This window comes from Bubalus bubalis, chromosome 1 (genome assembly GCF_019923935.1).
Source record: "Bubalus bubalis isolate 160015118507 breed Murrah chromosome 1, NDDB_SH_1, whole genome shotgun sequence".
NCBI classification, from domain to species: domain Eukaryota; kingdom Metazoa; phylum Chordata; class Mammalia; order Artiodactyla; family Bovidae; genus Bubalus; species Bubalus bubalis.
Window position 1 is genome coordinate 172315378 of NC_059157.1, and position 18165 is coordinate 172333542.

Genomic DNA, 18165 nt, shown 5'->3' on the forward strand with positions numbered 1-18165 from the left:
CAGTTAGAAGATTAGAGTCTGGGTGATAAAAATGAGTTGAGAGCAAAAGTGTAAAAAAGGAATTCAAAGCAGGTAAGAATCAACACTGGTAATCTCAAGGTACACATTCAGTTTTAGCCCTAAGGGTCCCTAATGCCCTGCTGGGTTTTATCTATTGGAGTTTCTAGAGGCCATCTACTAGGAAGCTTTTCCAACTCCTTTTCCAACTCCTGTATAGGTGGCTATACATACATGTTTATCTGTGATCCTATGAAAACCCCCTACCTCCATCATTTAACACACATTAAATAAATTATTGGTTGAATGAATTAATGACTCATATATAAACTGAGTAGACTGGACGTGAGAAAATAAACTGGAAAACAAATTAATATAGGAATAGCATAGCAGAGTTCATTTCTTAAAAAAATTTTTTTTGAAGTATTTAAAATAAGGAGTTGTCTTAAGAGTCAAAGAATACAAGATGGAGAATTATTTCTAGTTGATTTTGGCAAAAGAAACATGCTTACTGTACAACAAGCTGCTGGCACACAGTTCCATTTTCTGTTATCAGTTCATTCAGTTTTAATTCAAGGTGAACTTTACCCTATAAAGACAAAAAAAAAAATCACAAACTGAGAAGTCTGTTTTACTGACAAAATATTAAGTAAAGGTATTTTCTTTTTTTTAACTTCTTATTTTGTATTGGGGTATAGCAGATAAACAATGCTGTGGTAGTTTCTGGTGAACAGCAAAAGGACTCAGCCATACACATACATGTCTCCATTCTCCCCTAAATTCTCCTCCATCCAGGCTGGCACATAACACTGAACAGAGTTCCATGTGCTATAAAGGTATGTTCTTTTTCAAATGGCAGTCATAATATTTAGTTATCCACTAACTAAATTTTAGTGATCCTTAGCACATGGCTTTGTCTACATCAAGTATGTGTTAAATGACTTATAACCAACAATGCAGATCAAAATCTGAGAGATAAGCAGTCAAATGCTTATATCGAACATGGTATTCAAATCTAAGAATTTTATGCCCTATTCAACAAATATTTATTTATCTCAATTATCATGAATTAGGAAGATAACACACATTTTAGGCAAGTTTGAATTTAACAAATTCAAGACACAGAATGCTTTTTCCAGAAAAGACAAGTATAAAGATAGTATCATACAAGTCTAAACAATAAAAGTAACTTAAAACTGGTAAGATTCAATTTGTCACACTTACTTTTCTCAAATAATTAAGATTTATGGAATATTTACTATATTTTAGGAGACACTGTAGGAGTGGGTAGGAATCTACATAAGTATAAAATAAAGTCATTGGGAATTCCCTGGTAGGCCAGTGGTTAAGACTCTATGCTTTCTCTGCTCAGGGCCCAGGTTCAATCCCTGGTCAGGGAACTAAGATCCCAAAGCCATGCGGTGAGGGAAAAAAAAAAAAACAGGTAAAACAAAGTCACTGCTTATAAGAACTTACAATCTAGTTAGATAGACAATAAACAGGTGAAGAACACTGATGAAAACATAGGATGCTGAGAACGAAAATAAAGGGCTACTTTATTAAAAAGCCATTAATAAATGGACTTTTAAAAAATTTAGTAGTAAAAGTTTAAAGCAAACTATCAACTTCTCAAGAAACAAAGGCTTAGGAACAATATAATCCAGAACTTGATTTCTACCCTGCCACCAGTAATGAGCAACTCTAAACTGGTTATGAGCAATTCAGAGCTGGTTAAGAACTGGTGCTAGATTACCTCCACCCAGCTGACATGACAAACTGTCACACTGCCAAGTGAAGATTTCAAGGGTGTGATATCTAGAGACTAATAACGTAAGTAATTTCATCAGAGGATGGGAAGTTTATTATCTAGTTACCATTCTTCTTTGAAACAAGCCTTTAGACATATGCAGAAATCTAACCTGAATCAGCCTATTTTTAATGAGCATATTTTATATAAGAGAGATTCTGAGGTTCACTGACTATAAAGCTCCAGGGATTGAGCAATAAGCACTGATGTATCTCAACATAAAAGTCTGCATAAGAAAGTTAAGCGCTAAAAACAAAGGAATCAGTTGCCATAAAATTAGCAGTTAGGTGGCTGCTGCTACTGCTGCTAAGTCGCTTCAGTCGTGTCCGACTCTGTGCGACCCCATAGACAGCAGCCCACCAGGCTCCGCCATCCCTGGGATTCTCCAGGCAGGAACACCAGAGTGGGTTGCCATTTCCTTCTCCAATGCATGAAAGTGAAAGGTGAACGTGAAGTCGCTCAGTCATGTCTGACTCTTAGCGACCCCATGGACAGCAATTAGGTGGAATTGGAACTAGATCTAGCAAACCTTCCACTAAAAACCTAGATACAAATTATTTATAAAATCATATGTGATTTATAAAACAGGTCTTTCATTTACCAGGCATTTAATATTCACAATCCCTACTATTCAAGAGTGATCTCGAGAAGGTCCATGATATGCAGTAATTTATGACTCAACTAAAATTCTGAATCCTATTTGTTGTCACACCAGCATCTGTGTCACTTGACTCATGAGTGAGCCTAGCCAACTGCATCAACATTTACGTCTCAAAGCAATTGTACCATTTTAACATGTATGTATTTTATGGTAGAAACTGTATACTAACAAGGCACTCCCAAATGTTTCTCAGAAAATGTCTAGGATCTACTCTATTTTGAAAACAATAAAAACTATTAATAAAGAGTAGAAAAACAGTATAATAATTTCACTGACAAAAATGTATCATGCACTGTATCAAATGTATTGAACACTGTATCAAGTCAAGACTAGAAATAAAAAAGATATTTAACGGGGTTCTACCATGAATCATTGCCATTGAGTCAGAGCCTACCTAATATGTTCATTACTTCCACTGGCTGTTAAACAGAACATTCTTTTGGTATTAGTCAACAATAACATAATTACGTATTAACCTGGTCAAAAAAAGAGTGGAGAGAGAACAAGCACACACAAGATACATACTACTAGGGTGGAACACTAAAATTAAAAAGCATTATGAACTGAATTAAGGAAACTAATTTCTAAACTGTAAGGTACTACCCTCATTATATACTTTAACATGGAAATATACATATATATATATGATACTTAGTAAAAGAAACAAATCACAAAATAGGGTATATAATTCAAAGTTAATTTGTAAAAATAAAACATACTACATGTATTGTTATATAAAATTACTATAAAGCTCCCTACCAAAACATTGATCAAACTTTGGTTGGTAGGATTTCAAGTTTTTTCTTTTTTGTTCATCTAGATTTTTAAAGTTTCTACTACCAAGGTGTTTGCTTTCTAGTAAAAAAAAAAAAAAAAATGAACAGAAAGTTTTAAAAATTATTTGAAGGTCCTTTTTAGTGTTAGAAACCCCTATTTGAAAACACTTAAGAAAAATCTGGTATTCCCTACTATATTCACCTGCAAGTTCAGTTTTATTTACATCTGTCACCATTTTATAAATCTGGAGAGTATTAAAACAAGTTTATTTGGGGCTGAGAGGGGGGAGGTTTCAGTAAAACATTATGAGTTCAGCAAAACGGTTCCTAGTTTCCTTTGAAGCCAGGGACAGTGGCTAAGGATAGCCAAAAGATACAGTTCTGGCCGATGAGGTGTAAACAGAAGCTGCCGGTAGAGCAACCAAAGAAGCTGCTGAAAGGCACTCTCTAACTTCAGCAGTGGCCTGAAAGGCTAAAAAGCTTACTCAAAACTTTCTATAATCTCATGCTGGAAATGATAAAAGTGGGAGCTCAGGGCCCACCAAGATAGCGAAGCCCTTGTAAACACCCAGGCTTTCTGTTGGCATCTTTGAAGGCCTATGCTTGAGTAGGAAAGGTGAACAACATAGATCAGCCTTACGATGAGTGAAATCTAGCCTGGAATCAGCCAAATCCCTAACTGGATTAAAGAGATCAGCCTCTAGCCTAACCACACACCAAAAGCAAATTTTTCTGGAGGGAGGAAAAAATATCCAGAGCTTCAAGTTATCTCTAAAATATTTCATATTTCAATATCCAGCATTCCATCAAAAATTATGAAACATGCCATTAGACCAAACACCAACCCCCCTCCACGAAACCCCAAAAACCAAAACCTGACAAAGAGGATCAGATTCATGAGAGACATAGACAATGGATTTAACTGACAGAGTTTGGTTTTGGGTTTTTTTGAGATAGAAAATGAAATGAAAAACTGAGCAAATACCCGGAAATGCTAAAATATTGTCAAATGAAAAATTTAGAATTAAGCAATAAAATGACCAAAATGAACATGTATTTAACCACAGATTAGCCATAGCTGAAAAGAGGACTGGTGAAATAGATGATAGATTAGTCAGAGAGGAAGAGCGCATAAAAGACATATGAGACATAGTAAAATGGTCTATTATTCATGTAACTGAAGTCCCAGAAGAAAAGAGAAAGAACAAACAAGGGGGAAAATGGAAAGAGATAATTGCCTGGAATTTTCCTAAACTGAAGACAGACATCAAGGCACAGTAACTAAGAGCCCCTAGGAACACCCAAGTAGGATAAATATAAAGAAAACCACACGTAGGCAGGGCATAGTAAAACTGATGAAAACAGAAGATAAAGAATCCTAAGGCGACTAAAGAAAACAGGGACGGTACTCACAAAGAAGTAACTGTAAGATGCTGACAAGAAACTATATCTGGTGATAAATGTGCAGTGTGATTTGATCCACCATAGCTTTCTTATTATCCATCCTCATAAGGAAGGTTCAATAACAAAATAATATATCCTTTATATGTGAGGAAATAATGGAAGATCAAATATCTGATCATCTTCTATATTCTCATTTAAAAAACAAATCAAATTCTTAGAGGGCATTATTCTATATATATTTCAGAGCACTAATCATGGTAGGTTAATATAAGCAACTATATCACATTAATATGTATAAGCAGCATACTTAGAAGCTTATATTACTCTGGTACTATCTGAGGGTTTATATTCTAACTTTATTTCAGCTACTATTATAAAAATTTCACATAGAAAAATCTGGGATTATTTTAATTTTATAGTACATATATTCTCATACCATATAGTAGATATTACGTGAATTTTTGCATACAGTTTGGGAAAGTCAAATGAATACAGGTATTTGGGCAAAACACAATACATACACTTAAAAACTGCATGAGTTTAAACTTTTTTTAGTTTTCAATCACAAAAACACTAAATTTTAACAATAATCTCACAGAACTCAGTAATTTTCAACTGATGAAAAATTTTCTTCATCTGAAGGAAACTTCTAGATTTCTGATCAATGTTCTTTTATATAATAATTAATTCTATAAATCATTTTGGACACAGCTGCCTAGCTGATGAAAAAATAAAGGCTGTACTTAATTATCTTCTATTTACAGATGGATTTGTTTTCTCTTTAAAAATTATTTATTATGATCTAGAATGACTCATTCCTTTTTTAGTCCATGTTTATAAATTTATAATATTTACAGATGCAGTTTTTAAAATACCCACATACTCATTATGTCTTAACTGGACATGTTTAAAGAAATTCTAATGTATGCATTATTTGCTATAATCACTGTACTTTTTAGTTTTTATTTATTTTTAAAAATGTTTTCTATAAATTTATAACAAAAAACATACACATATTGCATATAAGAATACATTGTTACTGTATTTTTTTTTAATGCTTGTTTTAAATAGATAGGGCAGAAGCCATATTACCACCCCCGCACACACAAAAAAAACCCTACAAAACAATCAATAACTTATGGCATGATCCATAAATTCAAGATAAGCTTGTTGGTAAAGACTTATTAACTAAGCAATTACAGCAAAAGGATGTGACTGACACTGCATCTGGATTTACTGCTTGTACAAGTTGTGTTGAGACAAACACCCTTAATTAATGAGAACTTCTCCATATGAGCGATTTGGTTTGATCAGTCATATCAATATAAAAGCATACTTTTTAAATCATAGCACTTGAAAAATAAAGAAAGGAAAAATACTTAAAGAGTTTGTGGTGAACTCCAGGACCAAACAGCTTTAAAAGCATGGCTGCAGATCACCTTAGCCAAAAGAGAATTTATAGGAAGGGGTACCAACACAACTCATTAACTTTGTTTAGGTGGCAAAGAATACAGAGAAAGGACACCAAATGAAGTACGATGATAACCAGGACCAGAAATTAAGGAAGAACATGCTTCATAAAACAGGGAGCAGTCAACAATACCAGAAGCTGCTGAAAGACCATGTAAGAGGAGGACTGAAAAATGACCACCAGACTCAGTAACAGTAACATTAGTGAGAGCTGTCCATGCATTCCCTCCAACCCATTGTGGGGTCTGAAGGCAGGTTAGAGTAGGTTGAGAAAAGAATAGTTCAAGCCACAGAGGAATGCTGCAAAACAAAACAAACAAAAAAAGTATAGAAAAATGCACTCATGAAATATTATTTATCTTGAATGTTTGAAAAGAAAACTGAAAAAAATTAACATTAACAGCAATTAATAAAGCATCTGGGAAATAATTCAAGGTAAGGGGTTAAGTGTTCTTAGCAATTTTTGAATTGTTTTGATATAAAAATCCAACTTACTACTAAGGGAGCTTCTTATTTGAGGGCTAAATTATGTTTCTGCACGTTCCCTAGAACTTTAGCACTGAAAGGAATCCTATCTACTGAAGAATGAGTGAAGTTCTCACGCACAGTTGAAAATCTTTAGGCAATAATAACTTAGCAACTCTTTTGGGTACAAATGCCAATTGGAGCTAGGAAATCAAGTATCTCCCCTGGAGCAGATATCAATCATTTCCTCAACCCTAAACCCTTTCCTTATGGGACAAGCCCCAAAACTTTACTCCCCAATCATATCAAATTAGACTGCAGTGGGCTAACCCAAGTCTGCCAAATTTTCCCTCTAAACTGTGGCAGAGAACTGAGTCAGACCTTAGAAGTCTTAGGGTGAGTGGTCCTTTAGGGGTCTAAAGGCCTGACTACGGCCCTTAGCATGACAGGGACATATGGTCAAACAGGCTTAAAGACTGATATGGCATTTTTTTAGCTGTCAATAAGAAATTAAAGTGGGTTTATGGAGAGAAGCAGAAGGGGGAGACATGCAGTCTCATCAGACATATAAAAGGAATACAATGGAATCTCATCATTAAACAATTTTTTTCTCTTTCCTCTTCATTTTTGCAAAGTGAATAGTTATTAAAACTAGAGGGGAAACAGAAAACATTAACTATTCACTTTACAAAATAAAAGGGAAAGAAAAAAAACACTAAATAATAAGCACTTATACTCAATGAGCACAATAAACACATGATATAGGGAGAAATGCATCAGTGAGTTTCATTCCTATGTCCCTTCTGCAGTACCTACTGCTGTACTGAGAGAAACTCTATGCAGCATATATTTTTTATTTGCCATGGCACCAAATGCAAGCCAGCTATTTTATGCAGTGGTCAACCAAAAATAAATAAACCACCCAATATTTTAGTGTACTTTATGAGAAATTAAAAACAATATTTTAGTGTACTTTATGAGAAACCTCAAAAACAATTTTGACTATGTGAACTGTATCTGGTCTGTTATAGTAAGAACCTGCAGCTCCTTTGTAACTGCCTGACAACTTTCTAGCTCTCATTGGTCATATTAAAGTTCCTATAATCATACTCCAAGGAGCTCCCTAGGAACTTTCTAACATCCCTCCCTTTTTTCTTTGAGCTAATTTGGTACACTTCAGTGCCTTATACTCAGATTTTCCTAAGTGATTCTCCAAATAATCTGTTGGAGTCTTTTTCTGACCAACAGTACAGAAAAGTGACAGGCAGTAAAACCATATGGTTAGGAATTTAAGAATCAGATAAGCTCTTTATAGGAATCATGGCTCCACCACTTAACAGTTTTGTAACTTTGCAGACATCATTTAACCTCTATGAATCCATTTTCTACATCTTTAAAATGGACATAATGCTACCTACAACTCACAATGCTAATCTGAAGATTAAGTTAAATAGTATGTTAAATAATATAATTATTTAACTTATATTATTAAGTTAAATATTTTATTATATTATTTATATAATATATATTATATTATATATTAAATTATATTATTAAGTTAAATAATATAAGTCCTTAGTTCTGTGCACGGTATATGCCGTTCTAATTACTAATGGTAATTATTAGCTTAAATTCCTGCTGAATTCAACCTGTCTCATCGCCTTCTCCTAAGGCTCCACAATTGCTCTTATTTCCATGACATTTTTATGAAATTTTATAAAACTTATGCAAGAAACAAATTTATTAACAAAACAGAATTTGTATGAATCAAGCTGCTTTTCTATATTTCTCAGACTCACAAGGTTAATTTAATATTCCGAGATCCATTTTGGGGCCAAACAATATTTCCAATGTACACATTAACGTGATCAGTGTTATGCATCCCTCCCAACCACTGAAATACTCTTCCTTCTAAAATTTATTTTAAATAGTGAGTGGATCTTACAAAGTAACTATCATTTAAGACAAAAGAACTGTAAAGGTTAATAACTCATGGTCATGAAAATTATTCATAGCAAATAAAACATATATAACAATATCTAACAGTTAAATGCTATTTTCAGATTTTCATGTTTTGGACATACCATTAAATATACACCATCAAATAAAAAGTCTGTTTCCCAGTACTGATCTCTAATACTACCTCCAATAAATTATATAAAGAGTATTCTACAGAAATAACTAACTTTGGAGAGCTGGGTCCCTTAAATCCTTTAACAAATCACATTAGTCATAAGAAAAACACTGGACTTTAATAAACTACATTTTAAAATAATCCTCAAACTTCCTTTTAGGCCAATTCTCAAAGTTTTTTCCATATCTTTCTTTTTTTGTTACAACTATTAAAGAGAAAAATAAGCACTTCAAAACTTTCAGTCTGCCTTCTGGTAAAGGCATATCAGGGAAATGAACACCTGACTGACCAGCGGTACACAGACATTTCACATTTGTATCGGTATTAACAGCTTTTGAAACACTCTTAAAGGTATTTCACTTGATTCTCATAGTCATTTGAGTCAACATGGTAGCTTTCATTCCCATTTTACAGAAATAAAATTCAAGGTCAGTAAAATAACCACATATGAAAATTAGGACCTACATTTTTACACTTCAAGTTTAAAACCCTTTCCATATCATCACATTGCCTCTCACCTGGATCATTTACCAAATAGTATAACTGGGATAAGAATAAAAGCTATTGTCAGATGTAAAGAAAAGAACATTAAAATGCGATAGAGTGGGGAAAGGAGAAGTTTCAATTATACTTTATACTTAAGAAGGGGTTTTAGCAAACAGATACTTAATTTTTTGAGAATTTAATCAAACAGAATGCTTGAGAGGTTATGAGGAAACAGAGACACGGGCACTTTATTTGCAAACATCTGTGGGTGTGCGTGCAGTACTTTTTTCTTGCCTTAAACTTCAGTTTGAGTCACAGTGGCAAATTATAACTTCTTTTAAGAGAGGAAGAATTCTGCTTGCAGTTATGCCCTTGGGAAACAATTTCACAATCCTTACCATATTTTATAAATAAACAGGGTTACCAGAAAAAAAGAAAAAGGATTCCCTTTAGATAGAAATAACAATTTCGAAGAGCAGCTCACACTTTTCAGAAACAAATACAAAGTTAAGCTACACAGCCAAACATATTTCTTTACTCACACACAGAATCTTTAAGATCTCTCATTTTGGCAAGAGGAAAGACCTCTTATTTAAAGCTAGAGCTTTGAAATGAGTAATGATATCCTTTCAAATAAAAAGAAAGGTGAACAACAGGAAACATGGTGGGTATGAAGGCTCTCCATGGTGGGCTTAGGCACGGTTTGAATGAATAACACTGGCCCAAATCTAGTTTATTCCACAGTAAAGAGAGCATCTGGAGAAGGAAACGGCAACCCACTCCAGTGTTCTTGCCTGGAGAATCCCAGGGACGGGGGAGCCTGGTGGGCTTCCGTCTATGGGGTCACACAGAGTTGGACACGACTGTAGTGACTTAGTAGCAGCAAAGAGCATCCTGATCAGAACAGATGAAATCACACACTTCTAAGGATTCTCCTCTGAGTTAATAAAACATATCTTTTTCATTAAAACTTCTTCCTCATCTAAAAAAATTACTAATTTGCTACTGTGACTCAAACAAAAGAACTAAGGCAGGGAAACAAACGTCCTCCTAATATAACCCCCCCAAACACATACACATACACATACATAAATTATTCTTGATTTCATGTGGCAAGGCATTTTCTTCCAGTTATATGTCACCCAGAGATGTATAATGCGTGGTGCCAGAATTTAAAATAAGTATGATAAGCTCTCTCTGTATGAACGAGTATAATCAGTTCATTTTTCATTCCTTTTCTTCCATGACTTATTCCTTAATATTTACCTGAACCTCTGAATTGGAATCAACAGGCTGTAGCGAAAACCAAGTTTCTTTGCCACTGTGGTTACACAAGTCTTCTTTTTTGATGGCTACTTTTCCTATAATAAATAAGTAAAACAATGAGGAAACATATTTTCTATAATCATCAGCACCATTACATATTTTTTAAAAAAAACATTTAAAAATAATTTTTATCTGCTGATAACAAAATCCATTCTTATAAAGCAGTTTGTGTATTTTAAAGAATGAAAAGGTGCCTCATTTTCCTCTACTGCTTGGCTGACCCTTCTCTGTGCCATTTTGAATTAGGGGATTAGACCAAAACTCAGTTGTATTTATATACAATTGCACTTTTTAGTGGAGAAGGCAATGGCACCCTACTCCAGCACTCTTGCCTGGAAAATCCCATGGACGGAGGAGCCTGGTGGGCTGCAGTCCATGGGGTCGCAAAGAGTCGGACACGACTGAGCGACTTCACTTTCACTTTTCTGCACTGGAGAAGGAAATGGCAACCCCCTCCAGTGTTCTTGCCTGGAGAATCCCAGGGACGGTGGAGCCTGGTGGGCTGCCGTCTATGGGATCGCACAGAGTCGGACAAGACTGAAGCGACTTAGCAGCAGCAGCACCTTTTAGTACTTATTCAGATTCACTTTTTTACCCAGGGTACACTCAGTATAAAAAGGCAATGTACAATGATTGTACAATGACAGCGCAAACTAATCCTCCCAATTCTTGAACACTGTGAACAGACTATGTGTTTTGTCTAAACAGACATATCTGCAGTTAATAAGAGTTTATAAGCTCCAATTAAGAGAACAGAAAATAACAATATCATATGGTCATTAATAATTTTGAAAACTGACTTGAAATTATGAGATTAAAATAATTTTACTGTAAATTTGGTTTTATCAAAACACTGTAAACACTGCTTATGTTGCTTCAATGCATTTAAAAAAAAAAAATCAAAGCAGTTCCCTAAAGAGTTTCTATGTCTCAGAAACAGACACAGAGCAATGAACAAAGTAGTATGAGAGGAAGAAACAGAAATGTTCTTATTATAATGAAGTATTTGCCATGTTGGTTACAAAGCATTTCCTTCCTCAATTCAAGTTTTAAGAAGTAGATAGTTTTGCATATGACTGACAATTTATTCCAACATTCAACACAAAAACGTCAACAAAGGATATACGTTAAAGTAAAAAATAGCTCACTTTCTTTGATTTTACCAAATAAAAATTTTCATTTTAAGTGCCCAACTTCATATCCTTTCACTTTATGACCTAGCTTGGTCTTTCAGTTCAACATTTGAAAACTTATGGAAAACAGTAAAAAAAAAAAGTTTTCTGTCAAGATATATCAATTTTAGTGTATCAAGTGAAAAGAAAAGACATAACAAGAAAACAAACACAGAAAAACTGTCTTTAAAATTTTATTCTGGAATTAGATTAGTAGTAATGGTTGCACAACTCTATGAATATACTTAAAACCACGGAACTGCATGCTTTAAAAGGGTAAATTCTATGGCATGTATATAACACATCAATAAAGCTATTAATTAAAAAGTAATCATATAGACCCTACTGGACAATTTTCAGGATTTTTAGTTTTATAATTTATGAATATGTATGTAAGTGTACATATGCGTGCATGTACAATACATCCAAACATCACTAAAGCAAGCCCTCAACTTAAAAAAAGGCTTTTTGGGGGGTTCCCTGGTGGCTCAGCAGTAAAGAATCCATTTGCAATGCAGCAGCCGCAGGAAGACACAGGTTTGATCCCTAGGTTGGGAAGAATCCCTGGAGGAGGGCATGGCAACCCACGCCCATTAAAAAAAAAATAAAAGTTTTTTGGGAAATGTACTGGTTTGATGGATTCATTTACTCATTCAACAAATAATCACAATGACACTATATTTTAAATGGTAAGCTGATTTTCAGAATTCTTCAACTAAAGTCTGCTGCTGCTGCTGCTAAGTCGCTTCAGTTGTGTCTGACTCTGTGCAACGCCATAGATGGCAGCCCACCAGGGTCCCCCGCCCCTGGGATTCTCCAGGCAAGAACACTGGAGTGGGCTGCCATTTCCTTCTCCAACGCATGAAAGCGAAAAGTGAAAAGTGAAGTTGCTCAGTTGTGTCCGACTCTTTACAATCCCATGGACTGCAGCCGACCAGGCTCCTCTGTCCATGGGATTTTCCAGGCAAGAGTACTACTTGACCAATAATGCTTCTAAAAACTAGAGTAGAAATCTAAGAAATACCTGTTCTATTCATGACTCACAACACAGATCACTGAAAACACATCTTTGTTACAAGTGCCTAACCAAAAGTTAGTTCAAAGGTTAAAAAAAAAAAAGCCCAGAAGAGAGGACCCTCTTCTCTTACTTCATGTCTCATGTGTCCATGGTACTCACTGTCACAAAAGAATTGAATGGCTCATATCCCCTGGGAGAAAAACCCTTTTCTGACTAGCTGTATAAATAAGCCATTTGTTTTTATGAGAAAAACCTGCAATTTTATTGCCAGCTCTTACTCTTATCAAGTTCCTTTTAAGGCATCAATTTGTAAAATGTAAAGATTTGGTTGCAAGAGACTAGTCAGTCCAAAGAAGCAGAGAAGAGCACAGGATCTCAAGAAGTCAAAGAAACTGACAAAGCACGACAGAAAAACAAAGAAAAATATTTGAAGTCATTAGGTATTAGGATACCAGCCAACACATTCAGCATTTCATTGGGCAATATAACACTTGAAAAAGAAATGTCATCAGCCTTAGGGAATCAAACAGGATAGAGAGGAGTTATGAAGGGAAGGAGGGAAGGTAAATAAATGAATGAATGAATGAGAAAGGTTGGCGGGTAAAGGAGAAGGGAACTCAGGGAAGGAAGAAAGGAGCAGGGAAGGGAGGAACAAGTTTCTGAAATACAAGTAAGACCCAAAAAATCGCTCCTCATTCTTGTTGTGAACTATCCTTAAACAGGTTATATGGCAGCTATTAAATACAAAATGTAAGCAGCCTGATTATAGTGGAATGAGCACCGAACTGAAAAGAAAAGCCAAAATTTATTAAATATCTACCAGGGAGTAACATTCTTACACATTTTGTTTAATCTTCATAACAATCTTGGGGGTAGATGGTATATTACAGATGAGGAAAGCTGAATGATACTAAAAACCCACACACTAATGAGTGCTAGAGCCTGATTTCAAAACCAAGGCACTCCTGTTCAGGTTTCTTCCAACGACACTAATTCTCAGCCAACTGTCAATTTTGTTACTTATTAGCTGTGTGATCTTGGGTGATTTATTTAAACTCTATATCTCATTTACCTCCTCTGTAACAACTTTCAGTTCCAATGATCTTAAAAACTTATTCTGTGCATCCTCATGGTCTCCAACAGCGTTTTAATGTTTACTATTTTAAACAAAGGTAACTCGTTATTTCACTAGCTATGAGATCAGCAACATCAAAAATAAACAAATAACTCCCAATGCTTCACACAAGGTATGTCTGGAAACCATGTTTCTTGACACAACTTTGAGGAACTGGGCTCTTTTGAAAATAACTTTTATCCAGTCCTATTCTCTTTCTGACAGCAAATTTATGTCTTTGGCAAACACTGTTTATTTAAGGAAGTATATGGTAAAATCATGTATAAATTATGGAGTAGTCATTTCAACAGTTTGCTTAAACTGGGAAATATCTCTTAGGAATAGAACTTTTGATTAAACATTTGCTTGGCCCTAAAACTCAAAAAAATAAAATAAAAATAATTAACCAGTCAACGCAGGAACCAAATACAAAACACATTATTTAAAGGTACTATTTCATTTCCCCACTATACTGACAAACTCATAGACAGAAAAAGTTTGGACCACATATACACACATTTATATACCAGATACTATATCAGTTTCTTAAAATCAGACAAGGAGAGGAAATACAAAAAGAAATGAAGGAACTGTGGACACAGAAACCATCCTTGTTGGTCTCTAAGTAAAAAAATATATAAATATTCTTAGCTTTCCAGTACCACTTCTAGGCAGCATTTTCTTACCATCTGTAAAAACTGTGTTCTACTAGGGCCCCGTTTTTAGATACAACATATTCTTAGAAATTTCATCCTGATACAGATCACCAACTGGCAACATCCTGATGGCCTTGTTCCTACTTGATTACTAGTAGAAATGATGAAACGGTAGATAAATGTAGGGATAAGTGTGACTGCCTATACAAGATGAAAAAGAACCAGAGGACTGAACAGATTCTGGCAGCATCAGTAACAGCAACTCAGTCAATGGCAACACTTAAGTACCTTAGTGTACAGGGTTTAGAATGATTCCTTTTGGTTTCTGTGGCAGACTGGTATATTAGTAATGGCTTTCAAAAAATCATACTTCCCTGTCTATGCCATTGTGTTGTCTCCTCCAGCACTGACTCTGAGCTTGGCTATGCCACTTACTTTTGCCAATGGATACCAGCAAATGTAATGCAAGTAGTCTTAATAAGCATCTGCAGTAGGACTTGCCCTCAACATTATGTGGAGGGGGAGCACATGGCCAGCACCAGCCATCAGACACATGGATCAAATCACTGAGCCCAGTCAATTTTCCAAGTAACTGCATATTAGTGACTCCAGGGAAGACCAGCAGAACCACCCACTGAGCTTGGCCCAAACTGATGACCTGCAGGACCATGAGCAAATACAAGATTGCTAAATTAAGCCACTAAGTATTAGGGTGATTTGTTATGTAGCAATAGATAACTGATACAGTTCCTATGCAAACAGACACAGAAGTGTAGCCTTAAGCTATTTAAACAGTAGGTTTGACCTAGGAGCTAAGTAAGTGCCAGCAGAAATGACAATTCTAATGTTGAAAAACACATTAGCTGTCTTAAACCCAACCTCATTTTATAGGTGAACAAGGCCTATGAAGGTACAGTGACTTGCTTAAGGTCACAAAGCCAGTGAGTGATAGAGTCATAAATGGAATTCAGGTCTCTGGTATCCTAGTGAAATTCTCTTACAACATTCTGAATCAAGAGGTAAGAAATACAAGTTAACCAGCCTACCATGGTTCAATTATTTGAGCCTAGATCCCTCTGAAAACTAAAATAATTAGAAAATATACATTAGAAGGTAAAATGTATATGTTTAATATTACTAGGATCCTTACTGGAAATGGAATATTTTTTTAACAAAAAGTTTTTCTCTTCTCTTCTTCTCCCTTTTTAAGGGAAGAAGACACTATATCATAGGACAACACATCACACAATAAAAGACTTTCAAAGCCTTACTTTTACAATTTCCTATCTTTTTCTAACATGGTTGCTTGGTCTCAAGTTTTCAATTAATCTATAATCAGTTTTCATCCTAACTGTTCTGGCATATAAAGGTTTCTAATACAAAAAATTATGCCCCATATTAATAACAGTTATCACTTCCAGGAAGGGGACTGGGGGTGGGGGGGGTGGGTCAGTGACCAAAATTAATTGTCTGTAATATTATAACTAAAAATTTTCTTTTACAAAAAGAAAAATATTCTTTTTTTTTTTTTTTTTTAAAGGAATAACAACTTATTCGGAAAGGCAGCAAACTGAGAAGATGGCAGACTAGTATCTCAAAATAACATCTAATCAGGGTTTAGATGCCAGTTTCTTTTTTTTAATTAAACAGAGCACAGGCGTCTCAGTGCATTAGCTTCTGTTGCGGAGCTGGAGCACAGGCTCTAGAGTCTGTGGGCTCAGCAGCTGAGGCACACGGGCTTAGTTGCCCTGAGGCACGTGGGATCTCCCAGGGCCAGGGAGGGAGCCCACGTCCCCTGCACTGGCAGGCAGGTTCTTAAGCACTGGACCACCAGAAAAGTTCTCCATGTATTAGCAAACAATTAAAAATTAAAAACAAACACGTTCTTAAAGCTATCCAACCAGTACACATTCTTAGATCTTCTGAAGTTTAAAAGATGGTTCTCTCAATTCTAGCTCAAATTTAATTCCCAGAAAATGCTATGCTATAGGACTGATTTTTACTTTAAAAAATAAATTAAAAAAAAAAAACAAGCAATTTTTGGAAATAATTATAAACCTCAACTAAAGGCCTTTTCAACAAATACTATATGATGACTATGAGTAAACAGATGATGAAAATGACAAAACATTTTCTTAAAAAGTCAGAGTAGTCAATTAAAGATACACACTCTCTCGTGTTGCTAATAATCACCAAAAGCCTCTATCAAATCTTGTTTTCCCATTAAGAGATCTCCTTGCTTTCCCTACTCTCTCTCTTCCAATCTTCCTGATACACTTCATCAATCTTCACTAAGTCCTCATTTCCCCTGTTAAGCCTCCAGAAGTGCTCCTAGGGCAATTTCATTCATTCCAACAGAGGCTTCAAGTTTCACATAATGCTAATGATTCTCAATATCACATCTCCAAACATCAAATTCAGATCTTTTCTGTGAGCTTCAGGTCTGTGTTTCCAACAATCAACAAACATGTCCACCAAGATGCTCCCCAGGTAATGCAAGTTTAACCTGTTTGTAACCAAAGTCATCCTCTCTTATCCTGAATGCTCTTTATCTCAGTTAATGACAGCTATTAAAACAAGATTATTTTTAACTCTTTCCTTTCTTATATCCCCCCTTTATCTCCTCAGTCCCTAAATCCCATGTGAAGCTATTCCTGTGAAGGACATTCCCTCATCTGCATTTCCACTGCCACTGCCCTATTCATCTCATCTGATAACAGCCTCCTTGATGGCCTCCTTGCCTTTAATCTCTCTCTATTCTAAAACATAAACCATACATGATATATTTAAAGCAGATTTTTCATACTTTAAAAATATGTGTATATATAGTTATATATATGTATACACATTTTAAATATGTTATCTATGGACACTGAGTTTATTATTGTTCAGACCATAGGAAGTTGTTAAAATACACAAGTATATTCGTATATACAGTTATACATAATTTTTAAAAGGTTCCTGATTCTTAAAAGGTTAAATTGTCTACAGAGTAAAGTCCAAATTCCTTAGCAAGGCTTTAAGTGTCCATCACAACTTGGTCCAATTTACATTCCCAGATTTCACCTTCTACCAACCTTGGCCTAAGTAATTTACATATATCAGCAGATACACCACAAATACGACTCACCTTTTCTTCTCTGCTTCTGCTAATCCCTATTATCTTGAAACTTCTTTCTTTTCCTACCTAGGTAGTCTCTGTTAATTCTTCACCAAACAAAATTAACTCTTCTTTCCTCTATGCTCCCAAGTACTTTGTTCCTACCTCCAGCACTGCTAAGTCACTTCAGTCGTGTCCGACTCTGTGCGACCCCATAGACGGCAGCCCACCAGGCTCCCCCGTCCCTGGGATTCTCCAGGCAAGAACACTGGAGTGGGTTGCCATTTCCTTCTCCAATGCATGAAAGTGAAAAGTGAAAGTGAAGTCGCTCAGTCCTGTCTGACCCTCAGCGACCCCATATATTGCAGCCTTCCAGGCTCCTCCGTCCATGGGATTTTCCAGGCAAGAGTACTGGAGTGGGGTGCCATTGCCTTCTCTGACCTCCAGCACAGACCCTATTAAATATATTAGTATTAATCAGCCAGATAACCTGGGAGCAACTTGAAATTTATTCACCTTAATATTCCCACCTTTTGTACACCACATAGACAAGTGTTTAAGGATGTAGCCTTGGGATGA

General features: G+C 35.4%; 1 protein-coding gene across 5 annotated transcripts in view; it reads right to left on the reverse strand.

The window, feature by feature from the left end:
- The window catches only part of RASA2 (RAS p21 protein activator 2), a 126287-nt gene that overhangs the window by 74690 nt on the left and 33432 nt on the right, over window positions 1–18165 (reverse strand). For all 5 annotated transcript variants that reach the window (XM_044946468.2, XM_025290769.3, XM_025290766.3 and 2 more), the window contains exons 4-5: window positions 10467–10561; window positions 510–586 (exon numbers count right to left, since the gene is read on the reverse strand). In XM_044946468.2, coding sequence (XP_044802403.1) covers window positions 510–586; window positions 10467–10561 — 172 coding nt within the window. The remainder of the gene's footprint in view (window positions 1–509; window positions 587–10466; window positions 10562–18165) is intronic.